We start from the raw sequence: 16,785 nt of genomic DNA on the forward strand, positions 1-16,785 counted from the left end.
TTCTGCTGTAAAAGCCCTCTCAGCCTCCTCCTGTGTGGCTCAACCAGCATGTTCATAGCTCCAAGCCAGGGCTTGGAGTCGGGCAGGTGCTTTCCTCTTCACTCCAGCTGCATCCTCGTCAGAGAACTCGCTGGGTTCTCCTGCCTTCCCCCAGTACCTTGGAATTCTCTTTGTCTCATTGCAAAGAAGTCTGTGCAAGGGACAGATGAACCTGAACTTTGTGCTTTGAACTTTTCAATTTGTGACTCTTGTTAAAGTAAAATCCCTCATGATTAATACTGACACAGGCATTGCCCCGTTCCCCAGCTAAACATCATTAACAGTATATAGCCTGGGGTTTCCTGCCAGATCAGCCCGGCAAGGATTCACTTGCTCTTTTCCCCTCCTTTCAAGTAGTGCCAGTGCCCTTTCCCCATCCATGAGGCTGCTGCAGCAGGTTCTTCTTTGCAGTAGTGAAAGCGTGAGCTGTGGTTTTGCTTTCTTGCAGTGTTTGTAATTGTCAAGCGCTGCTGAACTGTATCTGGAGGATGGAGTCCACTGCCTGTCCTTTCCCTCTCCTCCCTTGAAGCGAGGTACTGTGTCAGCCTCTCCTGCTCAATACTGACTCCAGGCCACCTCCTCCTCTCTTATTTATTTTCTGTCAGCGCAAAGTTCTAGAGACTGTAAATAAGAGCCCCACTGCTGCTTTCAACACCATTTCTGCTCTATGAGAAGCTGCCATCTTAGAGCTACAACTCCTTTGGGACTTCTATCACTATATAATGCAGAATTACAAATAAGAATTAAAAGAGAAGCTATAAGGAACCAGATCTTGGCTTCTAATATGATCCCAGTGCCATTTCCAAAGAGTCGAGCCATCTTTTAAGTTTGCCAGGGTGTGAAGGCCGCAGCTTTGAAGGCAGCTGACTGAGCAGCAGTGCCCTCGGGGCCGTGGCACATACAGGAGCTGAGGGGTGGCAGCGAGGCACCAGCACCCTTCGGCGCTGCCCTGCAGTGGGGCAGCGGTGGGAGGGAAGGAGGTCTCCTTCGGCACGGCCCCCGGAGGGCTTGCAGGGGCTTTGGGTTGGGTCTGGCTGAGCAGACCAGCCTTTGCGAGGCAGATGCAGCATGGCCCCATTAGCTGAGGCTGCGGTGCCCAGCCCTGCAGGGACCAGGCGCTCAGGCAGCGGGGACAGGCACACGCTCACCTTGGCCAGCAGTCTCGCCTGCCATGAGTTGCCCCACGCCCAGCTGCTGCACGCCAGGCCTGCTCTCAGGCACTCTCCACGAACAGGACCATGTGCCGCCACCACCACCGTAGGCAGCCTGACACAAACCCTCTCCCCCCAGGTTCACACCAGCCTTTGCACCGCCCTTGGCAGGTCCCTGTCAGCAAGCCCAGTGCAGCATCCCGCTGCCTTTGGCCGCGCTGGGCTCCGCAGCAGCAGGCATCGCCTGCATCCCACTGCTCCCCCTGCCCCACGCTTGTCCCTACACCAGCGACAGGGCTCCACCACAATTTACTCACAGCAGAGGCTGGGGAAGGAACAACTGCTACAAAGAGAGGTGGGGATACCTGTCGGCACACAAAAGAGACATTTGTGGCGCTTCCTACCCATACCTGACTTTGCATACCGTTCAGGGAAGAGCGCTTGAAGCACCACGACTTGCTGCCACCTGGCACAACTGCTTTACACACCAGTAAATCAGAACAGCAGACTCCCGAGTTTGGAATAAGACAAAATCATTGTTCACTTGCTTCACATTTAAGAAAAAAACATGGTTCATTAAAACAGCTTTAATGAAAAAATAAAGTTCTGAATTAAACTATAATTATACATGGCTGAAAGTGATGAACTAAAAGAATGGAGGTGTTACTTTTTTTTTCTCTCTGCTGATACTGTAATGTGCTGGACTTCTCAGACACCACCTATTGGGATAAATCTGAAAAGGTAACAGAACAAGAGTCAGTCACGTGGATTAGTATTGAACCTCTGTGAAAAAGAGCCAGTTTGCTTGGCAGTTCGCCATTTCTCCCATAAAAGCTTCAGGAACACGTTCCACGGAGGTCCAGCTGAATTGCAGACACGCTGTAAACACAAGAGATGCCAATTTTCAGAGCAGGTCCAACCCTTACACAGCTTGTGACTGGGATCTTCCAAAGCCTTTCTGTTTGCAGAGTGAAATGGCAGCATTTAAGAACTTTGGTTATTTTTCTGGCTGCAAAGAACAGTCAGGCAGCCGTCAGGGGCAAGTCTTTGGCAAACTCCTTAGTGGTTCCGTGTAGCTTCCAGAGGGCAGCGTACCACAGTCATGGTCTTAAGATTTTACAGACGCTGGAGCCGGTTTTCAGAACCCAGAGTCGGTTGCTGCAGGTTGGTGGAACTGGATTTTTGTGAAGAAGCAGGGCAGAGGCACAGTTGCACATCGTGCAGCTCTGCCATCCCGACCTGGGCCGGCAGATGTTTCCTGCCCCTGTGTTCCACGCCAGGGAGCCGCAGGGCACCGCAGTGCTGGGCCGTCTGCCTGAGGCTTTGGCAGCGCCGTGTCAAACACCTGAAGGAGGGTACCTGACTCTGTGTGCTGCCAAGATGTCCGTCATCACCAGGATGCATCTCCTGACGAACCAGCGCTTGGATAAGGCAGTGGCCTAATGCGGTGCATCTGCAGGACCAACATGGACACTCCTACCAGTACGGCTCGTCTTGCTTTGGCTGTGGTACTCGCCAGCGATTCCCCTTGCCTCATGGTCTCACCAGACAGGGCGCGTATTGTTCAGCAGGCAGAACTTCAGAGAAATACCTCGAAACGTCAACTGAATTTGTGCGATATGTACGGCTCACTCTGTTTAGTCGTCGAGGAACAACACTGCCATCTTGGTGGCCTCGCGCACGAGCCTCGACTCCCTGTCACGTTCCTGAATGGATTTCCCTTGGGCTGGGGCCCCAGGAAGTCCTGTCGAGGGACTGCAGTGTTGGTGGGGCCTGGGCGCTCTCCTGTCCTCCCCCGCACTGGATGGATCTTCATTGCACTTCACCTTGCTGGCTGCGTAGCATTTGCTTTTGTCTGTGTAATTTGCAACCAATAGGTTACAGATTCCATTTTTTTTTGATTACAAATCCAGTCTCATAAAACAGACAGCAAAACCAAAAGTCAGCTCAGCTGTCGTACTTGGATGGAAATGATCAAATCCCAAACCAGACCTGCCAGGTTCTAAGTTTACTATGGCCCCTTTTACAGTCCACGTTGGAATTCTGGACTGAGAAAAGGGAGAGTCATCGTCTTCTTAAAACAGGACCTTAAAGTTTAACGAAGGGCCAGGAAATGGAGCAAACGGTATTCCTCCATACACACATCTGAGCCAATCATGCAAAACAAAGTCATGAAAAGTCACTGTAAGGAGAGACCTTCTAGGAAGAAATCTGGTGATGCTTAATCCCTAGTGCTGCCCATCCAGAAGAAGGGCTGCTCTTGTCCTTCAAACGTGCCGGTCCCTCAGTGCAGGAAGATGCCCCATTTGCACTTGAGCGATGCCAAATCACAGAATTCCCCTACAGCCTGAGCCCGCTGAAGAGGGGGCAGATCACACAGAGGTCAGTACGCATTGGCGCTCACTCCTGTGGAGCCTCAGAATCTCTAAGATTGATACATACGGACAAAAGGGCAGGTATAATATTACATTAAAATTAAAACACATGGCCATTTACTTTTCAGACTCTTCACACAGATTCCCTCCTCCTCCTCCCCCATCTTTGGAGGAGGAGGAGCTTCCTAGGACAGAGAAGGTTTGCGGTTTCCCGATGGGATGAGAAAACATACGTGGCAAAGGTATTATACATTCCCCAGACATCACCCAATTCATAGTCGTAACCGGACAAAACCCCACCGAACCCAGACAGCTTAGTCTGTCCCTTGAACTAATCAGTATCTAGCAGCAGTTCTGACCGGTCAGCCTCTTCCAGCCCCAGCCGCCCGTGACTTGGTGATTCTTCGTCCCTGTTACCACAGGCCGGCGGGGTGGCCCGTCAGCCTGAGCAGCAGCAGTTCGGGGGAGCTCTCCCCAGCCTCCCGGCCGGTGTCCACAACTCGCCCGCCCGCCCAAGCAGCGCACCAGCACACCCCTCCCTCCCCTAGTCCAGAAAGCGCCTGCGCGAGCCCGTCCGGGAACGGTTCGAACGGCGAATGTCAAACTTGGAGTCCCGGCACTTCTGGCATATGTAGACCTCTGGGACATTCGACTTGCGGATTTTGGCGCAGGAGAGGTGGATCCAGGTATGGCACTCGTTACACTCGATCATCGGCCGCCCGGCGAAAGGCTTCATGCAGAAGCAAGTGACTAGGTCCCACGAGTCATCATCTGCAAAAAGAAATGGCAAGTAATGGTTTTAACTGCCAACACCTCCCGCCTGCGCTGGGAATTTTGCTCTCCTTTCCCACTAGATTGAAACCTGGGTTTCAAAGACAAGCACTTTGCTGATTTTTTCCAGGTCTCTCTTGTGCAGGCAGAGACTCTCAGCAGTACAAAAGAGGCCGTAATCCATGAGAGGAGAACTGCCTGCTTTTATACAGTCACAGCTTCTCACTCAGTTTTACTGTGAAAGCAGCCAACCACCCCCCCATTCCCCCAAAAACCCCAACTGCTACTGAATCCTGCCAGGCAGCACACCTTGGCGTTCTCCTCCCACTGCAAGTAAACTGCAAAGAGCTCGGCAAGAGCAGCACCACTTCCACCTGCCTAATCCCCTTCAGCCAGCCAGGCCACCTACCCGAATCCACCATGATGTCCTCATCATCACCAGTGCCATCCTCATCCCGAAAGACCACCTGCTTCCCCTGTCGAATGACCGTTCGTTTGCCGACACTCTGGATCTCCACCGTCTGCTCAGCCGTCACGGCAGGGTAGGAGACGCTGGATGGCGTGTCAGAGTCCCATACCGAGCAGTGCTCGGTCGCAGACTGAGGGTCACCCTCAGACGAGGGGCTCATCGGCGTCTCTACGTAAGAGTCCTCTGTCTCCAGGTCCAGCAGCTTCTCCTCATAGTCCTCCTCTGCAGACACTTCTGTTTCCCTCCTCTTCAGCTTCTTCTTCTTCCTGATCTTATCAATTTGCTTTCGCTCCGGCAGGAAGTTGCTGGGTTTTGCCCGCTGGAACAGGGAACCGTATGGTTTTGCTCGCTTAAGCTGACTAAAGTTCTTTCTGTTCTTGGTGGGCAGGGCAACGGAAGAGGGGATGTCATTGAAGCGGGGCTCCCAGCTATCGCTGTCAATCGTGCCCCCAGTGCTGTTGGGAGGGCTGGGGCTGTTCCTTAGTGGCGTTTCCTGGAAAACATCGAGAAAAGCAGATAAAAGCCTTTAATTGGAGCCGGCTCGTGTGTGGCACTGAGGCACTGTGCCCTCTCCCCCGCAGCACTGCCTGGCGTGGCCCATCTCACCCAGGCTCCTGCTCTCCCTGTGCTGCCGCAGGGATCTCCCTCGCACCCTCCCGCAGGGATCCTGGGCAGGGAACGGCGACCCCGGGCTCCACTCTTCTCACCCCGCCCAAAGAGCGTCCCCCTCCCGGTGCCTCCAGCCCTCCCACCTGCTGCGGGTCCCCCTTTTGTCCCGGGGACGGCAGCCGATATTCGGGAAAAGCGCAGCAGACCCTGCCGCGGGGGGGGGGGGGGGGGGGGGGGGGGGGCACGGGGGATCCCCGAGGTGGGGGGGGGGGGCCGGTCCCGGCGCTTCTCACCTCCTGCGGGTACGGGATGTAGCCGGCGTAGGCCAAGACGAAGGTGCAGAACTTGTTGAAGTCCTCCACGGTGCGGTGCCGCCGGGAGGCGGGGGAGAAATCCTGCGGGAAGGGGGGTCAGCGGGGCCGGGCACGGCCGGGGGGAGGCGCCGCCGCCGCCGCTCCCCGCAGCCCGGCCCCGCCCGCCGCCGCCCCACCCCCAACCGCCACCAGCCGCCGGGCAGCCCCCCCCCCCGCGCCCCCCCCGCGCCCCCCCCCCCCCCGCCGCTCTCGGTACCGGGCCCTCCGGCGGGCCGGCCCCCACAGCAGGGCACGGCGGGGCGTGCCGCCGCCATTCCTCACCCCGCCGCTCCGCGTTCGGGCGGCACAAGATGGCCCCGGCCCCGCGCCGGGGCGGCGGCGGGGAGTGGGTACCGGCGACCGAGCCGGGCCGGGTCGGAACGGGCCGGGTCGGGTCGGGCCGGGCGGCGGGAGACGCCCCCCCCCCCTCCCGAGCCCACGGGGCCCGGCTCACCTCCGGGGCGAACGGGGAGGCGCAGGAGTCGGAGTCCATGTCCCGGCGCGGGAGGCGGAGGCGGGGCCGGGGCGGCGGCGGTAACCGGGCAGCGCCGACACCCGCGAACCGCTCGGTACCGGCGGGAGGCGGCGAAGGGGCGGCCGCCCGCGCGGGGGCCGCCGGGAGCCGTAGTCCGGGCGTGCGCAGTGCGGCCGCGGGGGCCGCCGGGAGCGGGGGCGGGGCGGGGGCGGGGCGAGGGCGGCGCTGAGCGGAGCCGAGCGGAGCGGAACGTGGAGCCCGGCGGTGAGCCCGGTGGCGATGTGGGGGGGCACCGGCGGCCAGGGGGGTACTGGCGGGCGGGAGCCCGCCGCGGAACCGCCGCTAAGGCGTTGGGGGGGGAGCGGCCTCTCCGCCGGAGGCGTGAGCCCGGGCCTCCGCCCGCGGTGAGGGCCAGCCCGCAGGGCCAGGGCCTGGCGTCTGAGGAAAGGCCCCCGGTGGGCGCGCCGGGAGGCGGCGGGGGTGCTGCTCCCGCCCGGGCACCGCGCCGGGGGACCGGGCCGCCTGGGCCCGCAGCGCTGCCGGCCCGCGGAGCTGCGGGCGGCTCCCGGGGGCCGCAACCCGGCGGAGTTGCCGCACGGGCCGCGTACAAACGCCGCCCGCCTCGGCGGGGCCCGCGCCTTGGGCTGCTCCGCGGGGCAGGGGGTGTTTTCCAGGGCTGCGTACTTCTGTCCCGCTTCCCGGGCTGGGAACGTTTCTCCCTGTGCTAACCCAGCCTGTCCTCTTTTTTTCTTTCTTTCCTTAGTCCTGTAAGCTGCTCCTGGGGTGACCCCTGAGGGGCTCCGCGCAGGGCGTGACACGGCGTGTGCTCCCACAGGCACGGCATGGCGGCGAGCACGGGCAGCGGCGCGACGGCGGCGGCCACCGGGGAGCCAGCGCACGCGGTGTCCCTGCTGCGGGGGCTGAGCGCGCTGCGAGCCGAGCGGAGCCTTCTGGATGTGACGGTGGTAGCGGGCGGCCGGGAGTTTGGGGCACACCGTGCCGTCCTGGCTGCCGCCTCCGGCTATTTCCGTGCCATGTTTGGCGGGGCGCTGCGGGAGGCACGGGCTGAGCGGGTGCGGCTGCACGGTGTGGAGCCCGAGTGCCTGGCACGCCTCCTCGACTTCGCCTACACCGGCCGGGTGGGAGGGCTGGGCCCCGACATTGCCGAGCGCCTCCTGCGCGCTGCTGACCTGCTGCAGTTCCCTGCAGTCAAGGAGGCCTGTGGCGCCTGGCTGGCACGCCAGCTGGAGCCCGCCAATGCCCTGGAGATGCAGGACTTTGCCGAGGCCTTCGCCTGCCCGGCACTGGCGGCTGCTGCCCACCGCTTTGTCCTGCGCCATGTGGGCGAGTTGGGCGCTCAGCTGGAACGGCTGCCGCTTCCACGCCTCCTCTCCTACCTGCGGGACGATGGGCTCTGTGTGCCTAAGGAGGAGGCCGCCTTCCAGCTGGCACTGCGCTGGGTGCGTGCTGACCCCGCCACCCGTGCCCCGCTGCTGCCCCAGCTCCTGGCCCATGTCCGCCTGCCCTTTGTGCGCCGCTTCTACCTGCTGGCCCACGTGGAGGGCGAGCCACTGGTGGCCCGCTGCCCGCCCTGCCTGCGCCTCCTGCGTGAGGCCCGCGACTTCCAGGCTGCTCGCCTTGACCGCCACGACCGGGGGCCCTGCGCCCGCATGCGCCCTCGGCCCTCCACCGGCCTCGCCGAGATCCTCGTCCTCGTCGGTGGCTGTGACCGTGACTGCGACGAGCTCGTCACCGTTGACTGCTACAACCCACGTACTGGCCACTGGCGCTACCTGGCAGAGTTCCCTGAGCACCTGGGTGGGGGCTACAGCGTCGCTGCGCTGGGCAATGACATCTATGTCACTGGTAAGGCGTGTGGGGCGCAGAAGAACTGGTGTTAAGATTTCCGTTGAAAACACATGGTTCTAGCAGCAAGGCTTGGCTTTTCTTGGGGTAGCAGGGCGTGTGAAACTCTGCTCAGGCTCAGTACAACTGCAGCCTGAAGATGGGCGTAGGGACTCCTGGAGTCAGTGCTGGATTTAGCAGCTGATCTCAATCTGGGAGGTATTTTGTCGCAAGTAATGCTTCTGAGCACAGGGGCAGAAGTCACAGCTCTTGCACCAGTGGATCTTTCTAATTGCTCACTCTGGGGGACAGGAATGACTTGAGAGGGTTTTGAATTTCTGTCTGCGAAGAAGCTGTTTGGGTACAGAGCCCCATGAATCACAAATCCAGCGCGTGCTTGAGGCAAGAGGCGTGTCAGAAAGCCCCAGGTTCCTCAGCCAGTCACTGCCTATGAGTCACAGTACCTTCCCCAGCACAAATCCTGCCTCCTCGCAGTCCGCTGGGGCTATAATTACTTCTCTCAAGGTGACACGGATGTGTAATTTTGGCTGTTAATCCACGTGTAGATGCCTCCTTTGAACTACATCCCCATAGCTGGAGCAGCAGCCTTGCGGCAGCCTTAACAAACCAAGGCCTGGGAAACCAGGCGCCGCAGAACAGCTTGCTCTGGGTGTGCAGGACGCACTGACAAAGATTTGAAGGGCAGGTCAAATGCAGGTGAACAGAAAACTGTTTATTCCCTAGTCATGAGCAGAAAACAAGGATTTGCCTTAAGGGCAGAGCTGTAAAAATGATGGGCTACCACACAGCTCGTTTGATGTCCCTTATGTCCCTTGGGAGTTTCCCAGAACAATCCCAGGCAGGTCTGGGGGTGCCGATGCTGCTGGGAGCCCTGTGCTTCGGTGAGGCTGCTGCTGGTGGGGATCTTTGGTCGCTCTGCTTAGTGTTGGTGTAGCGCTGGCAGTGGGGAGGGTTGGAAGGCTTCCGTGCTGCCAGCCGTAATGCTGCCTGGGCAGCCAGGCACTGGTGAGCATTGGTGTCCACAACATTGCAGCAGCCTCTGGATAGTAGTGCAGCAGGGGTTGCAAAATGGGAGAGAAAATTGTTATTTAGAAGGATGGAGGTAGTCAGCCCTGGGAGATGTGTTTTGAGTTGTGTCTGAGTACCGACTAGGAACGACATGGGAAAAGTCCTTCCTGGCTGGCTGGGAAAGAAATGGTGCAAAGCTTCCATTAAAATCCTGGTGGTGCATGCCAGTGTCCTCCAGTACCAACATATTTTCATAATCTGTGGCCCCAGGAAGCAGATGAGTGGGGGTGGGTATTAAGAAGGCGTAGCTGGAAGACAGAGCAAAGATGCCAGTCCCGAGCCAACCCCTCTTCCATCACCCCCTAGTACTTCCCTTTGTGAAATCACACTTTGAAACGTGGCATGCTGTGCTGCAGGCGGATCGGACGGCTCCAGGCTGTACGACTGCGTCTGGAGGTACAATTCCAGCGTCAACGAGTGGACGGAGGTGTCTCCCATGCTGAAAGCCAGAGAATACCACAGCTCCACGGTTCTGGACGGGCTGCTGTATGTGATCGCCTCCGACAGCACGGAGCGCTACGACCACTCGGTGGACAGCTGGGAGGCTCTGCAGCCCATGCTGTACCCCATGGACAACTGCTCCACCACCTCATGCCGCGGCAAGCTGTTTGCTATAGGCTCCCTGGCTGGCAAGGAGTCCATGGTTATGCAGTGCTACGACCCTGACAGTGACCTGTGGTCCCTCGTGAACTGCGGCCACCTGCCTCCCTGGTCCTTTGCCCCAAAGACCGTCACTCTCAACGGCCTCATGTACTTCATAAGGTGAGTAGCGGGAGCGATAACCTCCCTCCCTGTGTCCTCATGAGGCAACCCCGGGGCTTCCTTTTTTCCTCTTTTGCCTAGAGAGGTTGTGGATTCTCCTTCTCTAGAGACATTCAGAATCCACCTGGATGTGACTGTGCAGCCTGCTCTAGGAGAGCCTGCTTTAGCAGGGTGGTGGACTGGATGATCTCCAGAGGCCCCTTCCAATCCCAACTATTCTGTGATTCCCCGGGAAGGCATGTGGATTTGGTGGGTGGTCATAGGAGAGCACTGCATTGGGAGAGCATGGCAGTGCTTCCTCTGGCGCAGGTGCGTCCGTAAACTGCCACCCCTCCGTCTTTTGCTTCTGTTGTAGCTAGACCTCAAAGAGCCACGCTTAAAACTGTGTAAAAATGTCTGAATCTAAACCCATGGGCTGGGGAACAGCCAGGTATAGATCCGGCTGAAGTCAGCAGCCCTGCTTGGAAATAGACTTCTCGGTTTTCTTGGCTTCTGGTTCAACCCCCACCCCTTGTTACTATAAATAAATGAGTAAGCTCCAAGAAAACGTTAAACTGTAGCGCAGGCGAGGACATCTTCCGTCTCAGCAGAGATAAGAGGAGTGAAGATGAAATGATTGGTCACTATTTTTAAGCGCCTTTCCAATTAGGGACTTAATTACCCATCTAGAGCTATCCTGGTGGCGCAAATACTTCAGTTATCCACTTAATTAAAAATAAACTGAAAGGCATGCTAGCACTGAAGCATCTCATCTTGTCACGTTGACTCTGAGCAAACAGAGTTCTGTGATGGCCTCCAGACCCTTTTCTTCTTTTCGTCTCCTCTTGGCTTTGCATAAAGCAGCAACTTCTACCCAAGGCATTTTCTTTGATTGATTTGGGTTCAGCCAAGTGTCTTGGTTCCTGGCAGTTGTTTGCAGATAGCCCTTGGAGTCACCTGGTTTTCAGTAAATACTGGCAGGGGTCTTCTAGCTCTTTGGCTATTTGTCACAAGCTGATTCTATAGGTTTTCCTTTTTCCATTTTAAAAGACTGATGATTGACACTTTAGCATTTCTGATCACTTATGCAGGAGTTAACAAGGAGATTATCGGGACCAAATTTTTCTCCCCTCATTTCACATGCTGTTCTGTACAGCTATAAGGTAATCTTTGGAGGACAGAGGAATAGGTTACCAGTAAAAGTCACAAACTCATTTTTTGGTTACTTTTAATAGCTCAGGCTAAAGCTTCTGACTGAAGATCCCCTCTAATGGGACTAGTTTTATAAGTATAAATACAGCACAGCAGGGGGGCTTAGGTCTTCCGCTGCATCCTTCTTGGAGCTAGCCCTGAGATGGGAGCGGAGCTTCTGGCCTGTCACCTTGTTTCCCTTCCATTTCTTCAGGGTTTTCAGCTTCAGACTTGGAAGCATTTGACTCGCCTGCTGCTGTTAGTTACGGGCAGTGATGTGAGCAGCAGCGGTTTGTTCAGGTACAAAGGGCTCGGCAGCAGCGCTGTGTCCCAAGGCAGGTGCCAGCTCTTGGTTCTGAGCAGTTCGGAGGAAGAAGGGTTGGTCTTGGTGCCACTCGGTGGGGCTTGGAGCGCTCACATACATGTGCTCGTGTTAAAGATGTTTCGTTCAGATGAGTATCAGCTTGGTTCCAGGCACATCGCAGAAGTAACTCAAACTAAAGAAACTGGTTTTCAGGCGTGTGTCTTTCGGGTACCTTAGATACGCTTGTGTGGAACGTACCCAGAAAGCCCCGTGGCACGCAGTTGGCTGCGCCACAGGCTTAGCAGACTGATTGCTGATGTAATAGTTTGCTGAACAGGCACTCCTGTTGCAGGTCAGACTTCTTATTTATTTTCACTCCCTCCCCTGCTCAGATTCACATGAGCAGTCGATAGCAGTACCTAGTGACCAGCACATGTCAACGCACCATGTCACGATAGATACAGAGACAATGAAATATTCCTTGCAGCCTTTTGAATCTGTCTATAGCAGGACTGTCTTGCAGTAAGTGATGGCACTTCTCCGGCTGCCCTGACCTTGTCCTCTTCACATTCCTGTGTCAGCAGCATGCGTTTCTGGAGCACAAACTTCCTCACCTGTTGCTGTCGCCCTCCCATGTCGCGGGTGGAACGGCTGAGAGAAGCCTTGGGGGATTACGCTGCCACCACCAGCTCTTCCCTCACGGTCCAGTCCTCTGGCCCATCTAAATTTGGCGTTGGCAAAAAACTCCAACAGTAGGGATGCCATTACTTTGAAGTACACAGAGGTTTAAGCCTCTCCAGCACAGCAGTAATTTTTCTTCTAGACCCTGAAGCACTTGGCACTAAAGCTGTATTGGTCTGGGTGGGAAATGGCATGTGCTGTCAGTTTGCTCTGTTTCTGGTCATTTTGTCTGCTGCCTTCCCTCCTAGGCAGTGTCCTAAAACTCAGCGTACACCAGACAGTATAGAGCACATTGCTTTGCCTGTAGAGAAGCTCCGGAGGGGCACTCGTGCTCTTTGGGTGTAGGTCACTGGCTCTGAGAATGGGCTGTGCTCCTGCGCTAATATGTGGTACATGCACAAGGCCTGTGCCAGCCTGCCTCGTGGGCAGGGGCACACCAGAGAGCTCCAGGCGTTTCCTGGGGCTGAGCATCACGGCTGGCGCAGGAGAAGGCTGGGGTCTGCGTCGAGACCTCTGCATTTGTACAGGAACCCTTCGGTCTCCGATACAAGTCATGGGATTGGAGCAGAAGTGCTTGCGGTGGCATTTCAGGCTGTTGAACTGGGGGCTTCACAAGACGGGAGGTTTGTAGAACTCAGAAGAGTAATTTTGTGTTATCTCCCACAGAGATGACTCTGCTGAAGTGGATGTTTACAATCCAGCAAAGAATGAATGGGATAAAATCCCTGCCATGCTTCAGGTAGGACGCTTACCGGCCTATGGGATGCCCATCAGTGTTAAAAATTGGCTTAAATTCCCTTTGGAAAACCAGGTGCTCTTTCAGTTGTAACCCCTTGCATGTGAAACGCATTTCAGCGTATCGGAGTCACCTGGAAGAAAAAATCCTGGCCTGTAGTTGTGTGGCCGGGTGTTCAGCCCAGCGTGCAGGAGCTGGGTGCCACTGGAAAGCTCTGTTCCCCCCGTGGTTTGGTTCAGAGCCAGCAGCTGGTGGGTGCTGAGCCCGGTCCCAGTGAGCAGTTGTGGGACAGTACCCAACATTTCATTGTCTGCCTGCTTGGGCAAAACCCTCCTTTCTGATTGTTTATGTTTATTTTTATGTTGTAGGTGCATGTTGGGGGGAGCGTGGCCGTGCTCGGCGGGAAGCTCTATGTCTCTGGCGGCTACGATAACACGTTCGAACTCTCAGACGTCCTGGAAGCCTACGACCCTGAGACACGAACGTGGAGCGTGGTGGGCCGACTCCCCGAGCCCATCTTCTGGCACGGCAGCGTCAGCATATTCCGGCAGTTCATGCCAGAAACCACACAGGAGGATGACGGCATCACGCTGGACAACACCATCAACTTGAACAGGCAGCGTGAAAACCTTCACAACCAGAACCTTAACGAGCTTCGTTAGTGGGGGAAGGCGCTGTCCCCCTGGCTTGAGGCGAGTTCGCTATCCAGAACCTGTGTTGCTTTGAGAGAAGGCAGAGGCAAAGCAGTGCCTGGAAACAAAAAAGTACTGATCGTAGAGGGAGTGAAAACTGAATGCTTGACGTGCTGTTGTGGAACCGCAGCCGGCAGCCAGCCAGGCCTCCGCTGCAGCTTCCCTCGGCCCTTCCCTGGGGCAGGAGGAGGCACCGCGCTGCCCGCAGAGACCCAAGAGGTGAACTCTGAGGAAAGCGAGCACGATGAATGTCGCCGCAGCGTCGCAGCTTATGGCTTTTGGTCAGACACCTTTCGCCTGGAGTTCCTTCACCCCGTAACGCTTTCTTTGCCACCAAACTCCTTTCTTCGGTTTCTTTTCTTGGGAGGGGCCTGTCTGTTAGGACGGTGGTCTGGAACCCCTCTGTCCTGTGCCTCGGAGGAAGACAGACTTCCCGTGCATGCCTTCCTCTGCGTGGTTAGAGCGGGGAAAGGCCTTGCCATGAGAAGCTGGAGGTCCGTTAGGGGCCTTTCCTGCCTGTTGCTGTGGTCCTCAGTTCCCCTTCATGCCTTCAGGAAGAGCAGGCATCCTGTAGCAGGGACCTCGCTGAGGTCAGGTGATGCAGCTTCACCTTCCCCTCTCTCTGATCCTTAGTTCTCCCTGTGTTTTGGTGAGGTTTTTTAAGTTGTGGCATTTAAATTTCTGCAGGTATTTGTTTTCCAACCCTTCCTAACAGAGCACTTTTCCTTCTCAGAAGAAACACCCTTATTTATCTTTTAATCGTGTTCTCCCAACTAGATTGTTTCCGATCACCCCAGCTGTGCCCCCCTTTAAGGCGAGAAGCAAGTACCCCCCTTGGTTGGCCCCAGGAGCAGCTGCCCCGTCGGGGAGGAGCCCTTCTCCCTTCCAGGTGGGACCCGGTGCCTTGATATGGAGCTGAACTAGGCAGAAAAAGCCCCTTCTTGTGGCGAGGGCTGTTTGCTGGCGGTTCTGCTAGGCCGAGCCCTCGGCCAGCGTGTGGGGTTGGGCAGGTTGGCCCTGTGCAGCAAGGGATGATTTTTGTTTCTTCACCATTTTGAAGGAGCTAAGTTTTTTAGTTTAGGGAAAAAAAAAAAAACAAACCTAACACCTTACCAGGAAAGGTGAGCGCAGCTTCCTCAGGAGATTCTCTGCCAGCTTGCAGCATTGCTGGCAGTGTTGAGACACCGTGATGCAGAATCGCTTTCAAATTCATCGCCTCCTGTGAAGGAACCCGCCAGACCTTTGGAGAGGTGTCGTGCCCGTCGTGCCTCCGGTTTGCGGGAGCTCTCAGGATCTGGGCAATCAGAAAATGCCGCTGAGGCATTTTGGTAAAGGTGTAGCAGGTAGGCAGAGTGTTGCAGATTGAAAGGTAGTTATTTTAGGGGTTTTTTTCTTCTTCTTTGGGGTTTGCTGGTATTTTTTTTGGCCTGTGTAAGATTTGCCTTTATACTTGCCCAAGTGACCTAGCTAGCTCAGGCTGTATTTCCTCTATCTACCTTAGCTGAAGAGAAGCTGCGCGCAGTTTACTGGCAAACGTTTCTTTAAGGAGCAAACAGTCAAAGCCGCGGTAGGGCCCGCCTCAAAACGAGCGTCGCACCTTTGGGAGAACTGCAAAGTGTACCAGTGGCCGAACGTTGGCTGGATGTGTTCGCTTTTTCAGTCTTTTCTTCTTAACCAATAGGAAAAAAAAAAATTGCATTTAAGCTTAATTGGGAGATGGAAAGCCCATTGACTTGATCACGTGCCCTCTGGCTTGCCCTTGGATCGCCTCGTGCCGCAGCCCCATCTCCACAACATCAGCTTCTTCACAGCTTTAAGAACATCTGTTGTGCCCCGAGTGCTGTTTTATGCCACGCTCCTCAGCTGTGGAACTTGGGAAAGCCGTTTGCGAAACCCCGGCTGTTCTCCAAGCCTGAAACTTTGACAGTGCCTTGAAACCGCTGCACGCCAGCGGAGGATTGCGGAGGGGCCTTGCCTGGCTGCTGCAGCCTCTCGGTTTAAAACCCTCCCCGGCGCTGCTGTGGGCTGGGAGGCGCGGGGGAGGCGCGGGGGCCTCGCAATCCAGGGTGGCTCCTTCGTTTCTGGGAGTAATGGCCGTGTCCTGCCACGCCGAGCCAGGAGGCCAGAGCAGCCCATCCCCGTGGCGCCATGTCGTGCCTGGAGGGAGACGGCGCGCACTGCGCAGCTGGACTCGTGTTGCAGACTGAAGTATTTATGCTGAACTATAAATAGTACGCACACTCTGTCTCGTACTGTAGTGCTCGCTGCTAGACCTGCCACCCCCAAATTCCCCAACTGGCTGAACAGTTACCAATCTATATTTATTTTTTGTAAAATTCATTGTGTCTGCATCTTTGAGTACAGTTTAAATACCATCCTTTGAAACAAAGGCATTTTACAGATAATGTATTTTTATTCTGAGTTTGTTTTTAAATTTACTTGCAGCAGTCAAGTTAAATAAAATGTGTTACATAAATCTCCCTTTTCTCTTTGGGGGGAAGGTTTCTGGAGTCAGTTCTTACTGTGACATTTCTCTTTCTAGGCCTGAGGTGCATTTGAAGTGGAGCCTTTCAGCTATCTCGGCGAGTAACAGAGGGAAAGGGGAGAGAGTGTGGCTGTGATTTTGGGGCAGTTGGCTGCAGGCGGTGCTCTTCCCCCCTCTGGGAATACACAGAACAGTTCTCAGCGTTACAGCAACCCTGGATCCTGCTGCTTCAGAGAAATAGAAATCTTCACACCTAAAAACCAGAGCTGAGCATTGTTGGGCTCCTTGAGATAATGTGTTTCAAGCTAAGCAGCAGCTGAATTACCTGGATGGTGAGAAGGTGAAGGTCCGGCCCTGCCTTTCATGGGCTCCAGGAACAGCAGTTGGCAGCAGTTTGACAAAACAGAGCAGAACTAAGGCACAAATTTAACGCAGGGAACAATCCTTTGGGCAGGTGTTGAAGGAAAGGGGCAGAGCCATGCTCTTCGGGGCCAGGTAAGCTTTAATGCCAGCCTCCCGGCTCAGAGGCGAGGCGGGAGCACCAGAGGAAAGGGGAGGCATGCGCCAGCCATCCTGCCAGCCGCAAACGAGAGCTCGAGCTCGTTAGAAAGCAATTCAGTGTTACACAGAGAGGCACCGGTCCCCTCCTGCCTCACACAGCACACGTACGTTTATTTCAGTAGCTTTGTGGTTGTTGCTTCACTTGGGAACCGATTACAACTTCGTTGTAACTTCATTTCCCTGCCATCTGGGGCAGGAGCTGGCAGGGAAGGAGGGGG

At 56.0% G+C, this 16,785-nt stretch overlaps 2 protein-coding genes across 4 annotated transcripts; one reads left to right on the plus strand and one right to left on the minus strand.

Annotated features, from left to right (window-relative positions):
* Positions 1–1,762: 1,762 nt before the first annotated feature.
* On the minus strand, positions 1,763–6,388 carry PHF13 (PHD finger protein 13). Its single transcript, XM_055705090.1, has 4 exons — positions 6,222–6,388; positions 5,708–5,809; positions 4,746–5,298; positions 1,763–4,336 (listed from the first exon to the last, which is right to left on the minus strand). Exons 1-4 carry the CDS (start codon positions 6,258–6,260, stop codon positions 4,110–4,112), a joined length of 921 nt encoding a protein of 306 aa, XP_055561065.1. The 5' UTR covers positions 6,261–6,388; the 3' UTR covers positions 1,763–4,109.
* A 58-nt stretch (positions 6,389–6,446) lies between these two features.
* KLHL21 (kelch like family member 21) lies at positions 6,447–15,997 on the plus strand. Of its 3 annotated transcripts, none has more exons than XM_055703531.1 (5): positions 6,447–6,506; positions 7,006–8,108; positions 9,533–9,938; positions 12,760–12,832; positions 13,198–15,997. In XM_055703531.1, the coding sequence occupies exons 2-5, from the start codon at positions 7,085–7,087 to the stop codon at positions 13,489–13,491; spliced, it is 1,797 nt and encodes a 598-aa protein (XP_055559506.1). In that variant the 5' UTR covers positions 6,447–6,506; positions 7,006–7,084; the 3' UTR covers positions 13,492–15,997. The 3 variants fall into 3 exon arrangements, with proteins under 3 accessions (XP_055559506.1, XP_055559505.1, XP_027659103.2); XM_055703530.1 differs by having other exon boundaries at positions 6,449–6,506; positions 7,078–8,108; XM_027803302.2 differs by lacking the exon at positions 6,447–6,506 and having other exon boundaries at positions 6,530–8,108.
* The last annotated feature ends 788 nt before the right edge of the window (positions 15,998–16,785 follow it).

The sequence above is a fragment of the Falco cherrug genome, chromosome 3 (assembly GCF_023634085.1).
Source record: "Falco cherrug isolate bFalChe1 chromosome 3, bFalChe1.pri, whole genome shotgun sequence".
NCBI classification, from domain to species: domain Eukaryota; kingdom Metazoa; phylum Chordata; class Aves; order Falconiformes; family Falconidae; genus Falco; species Falco cherrug.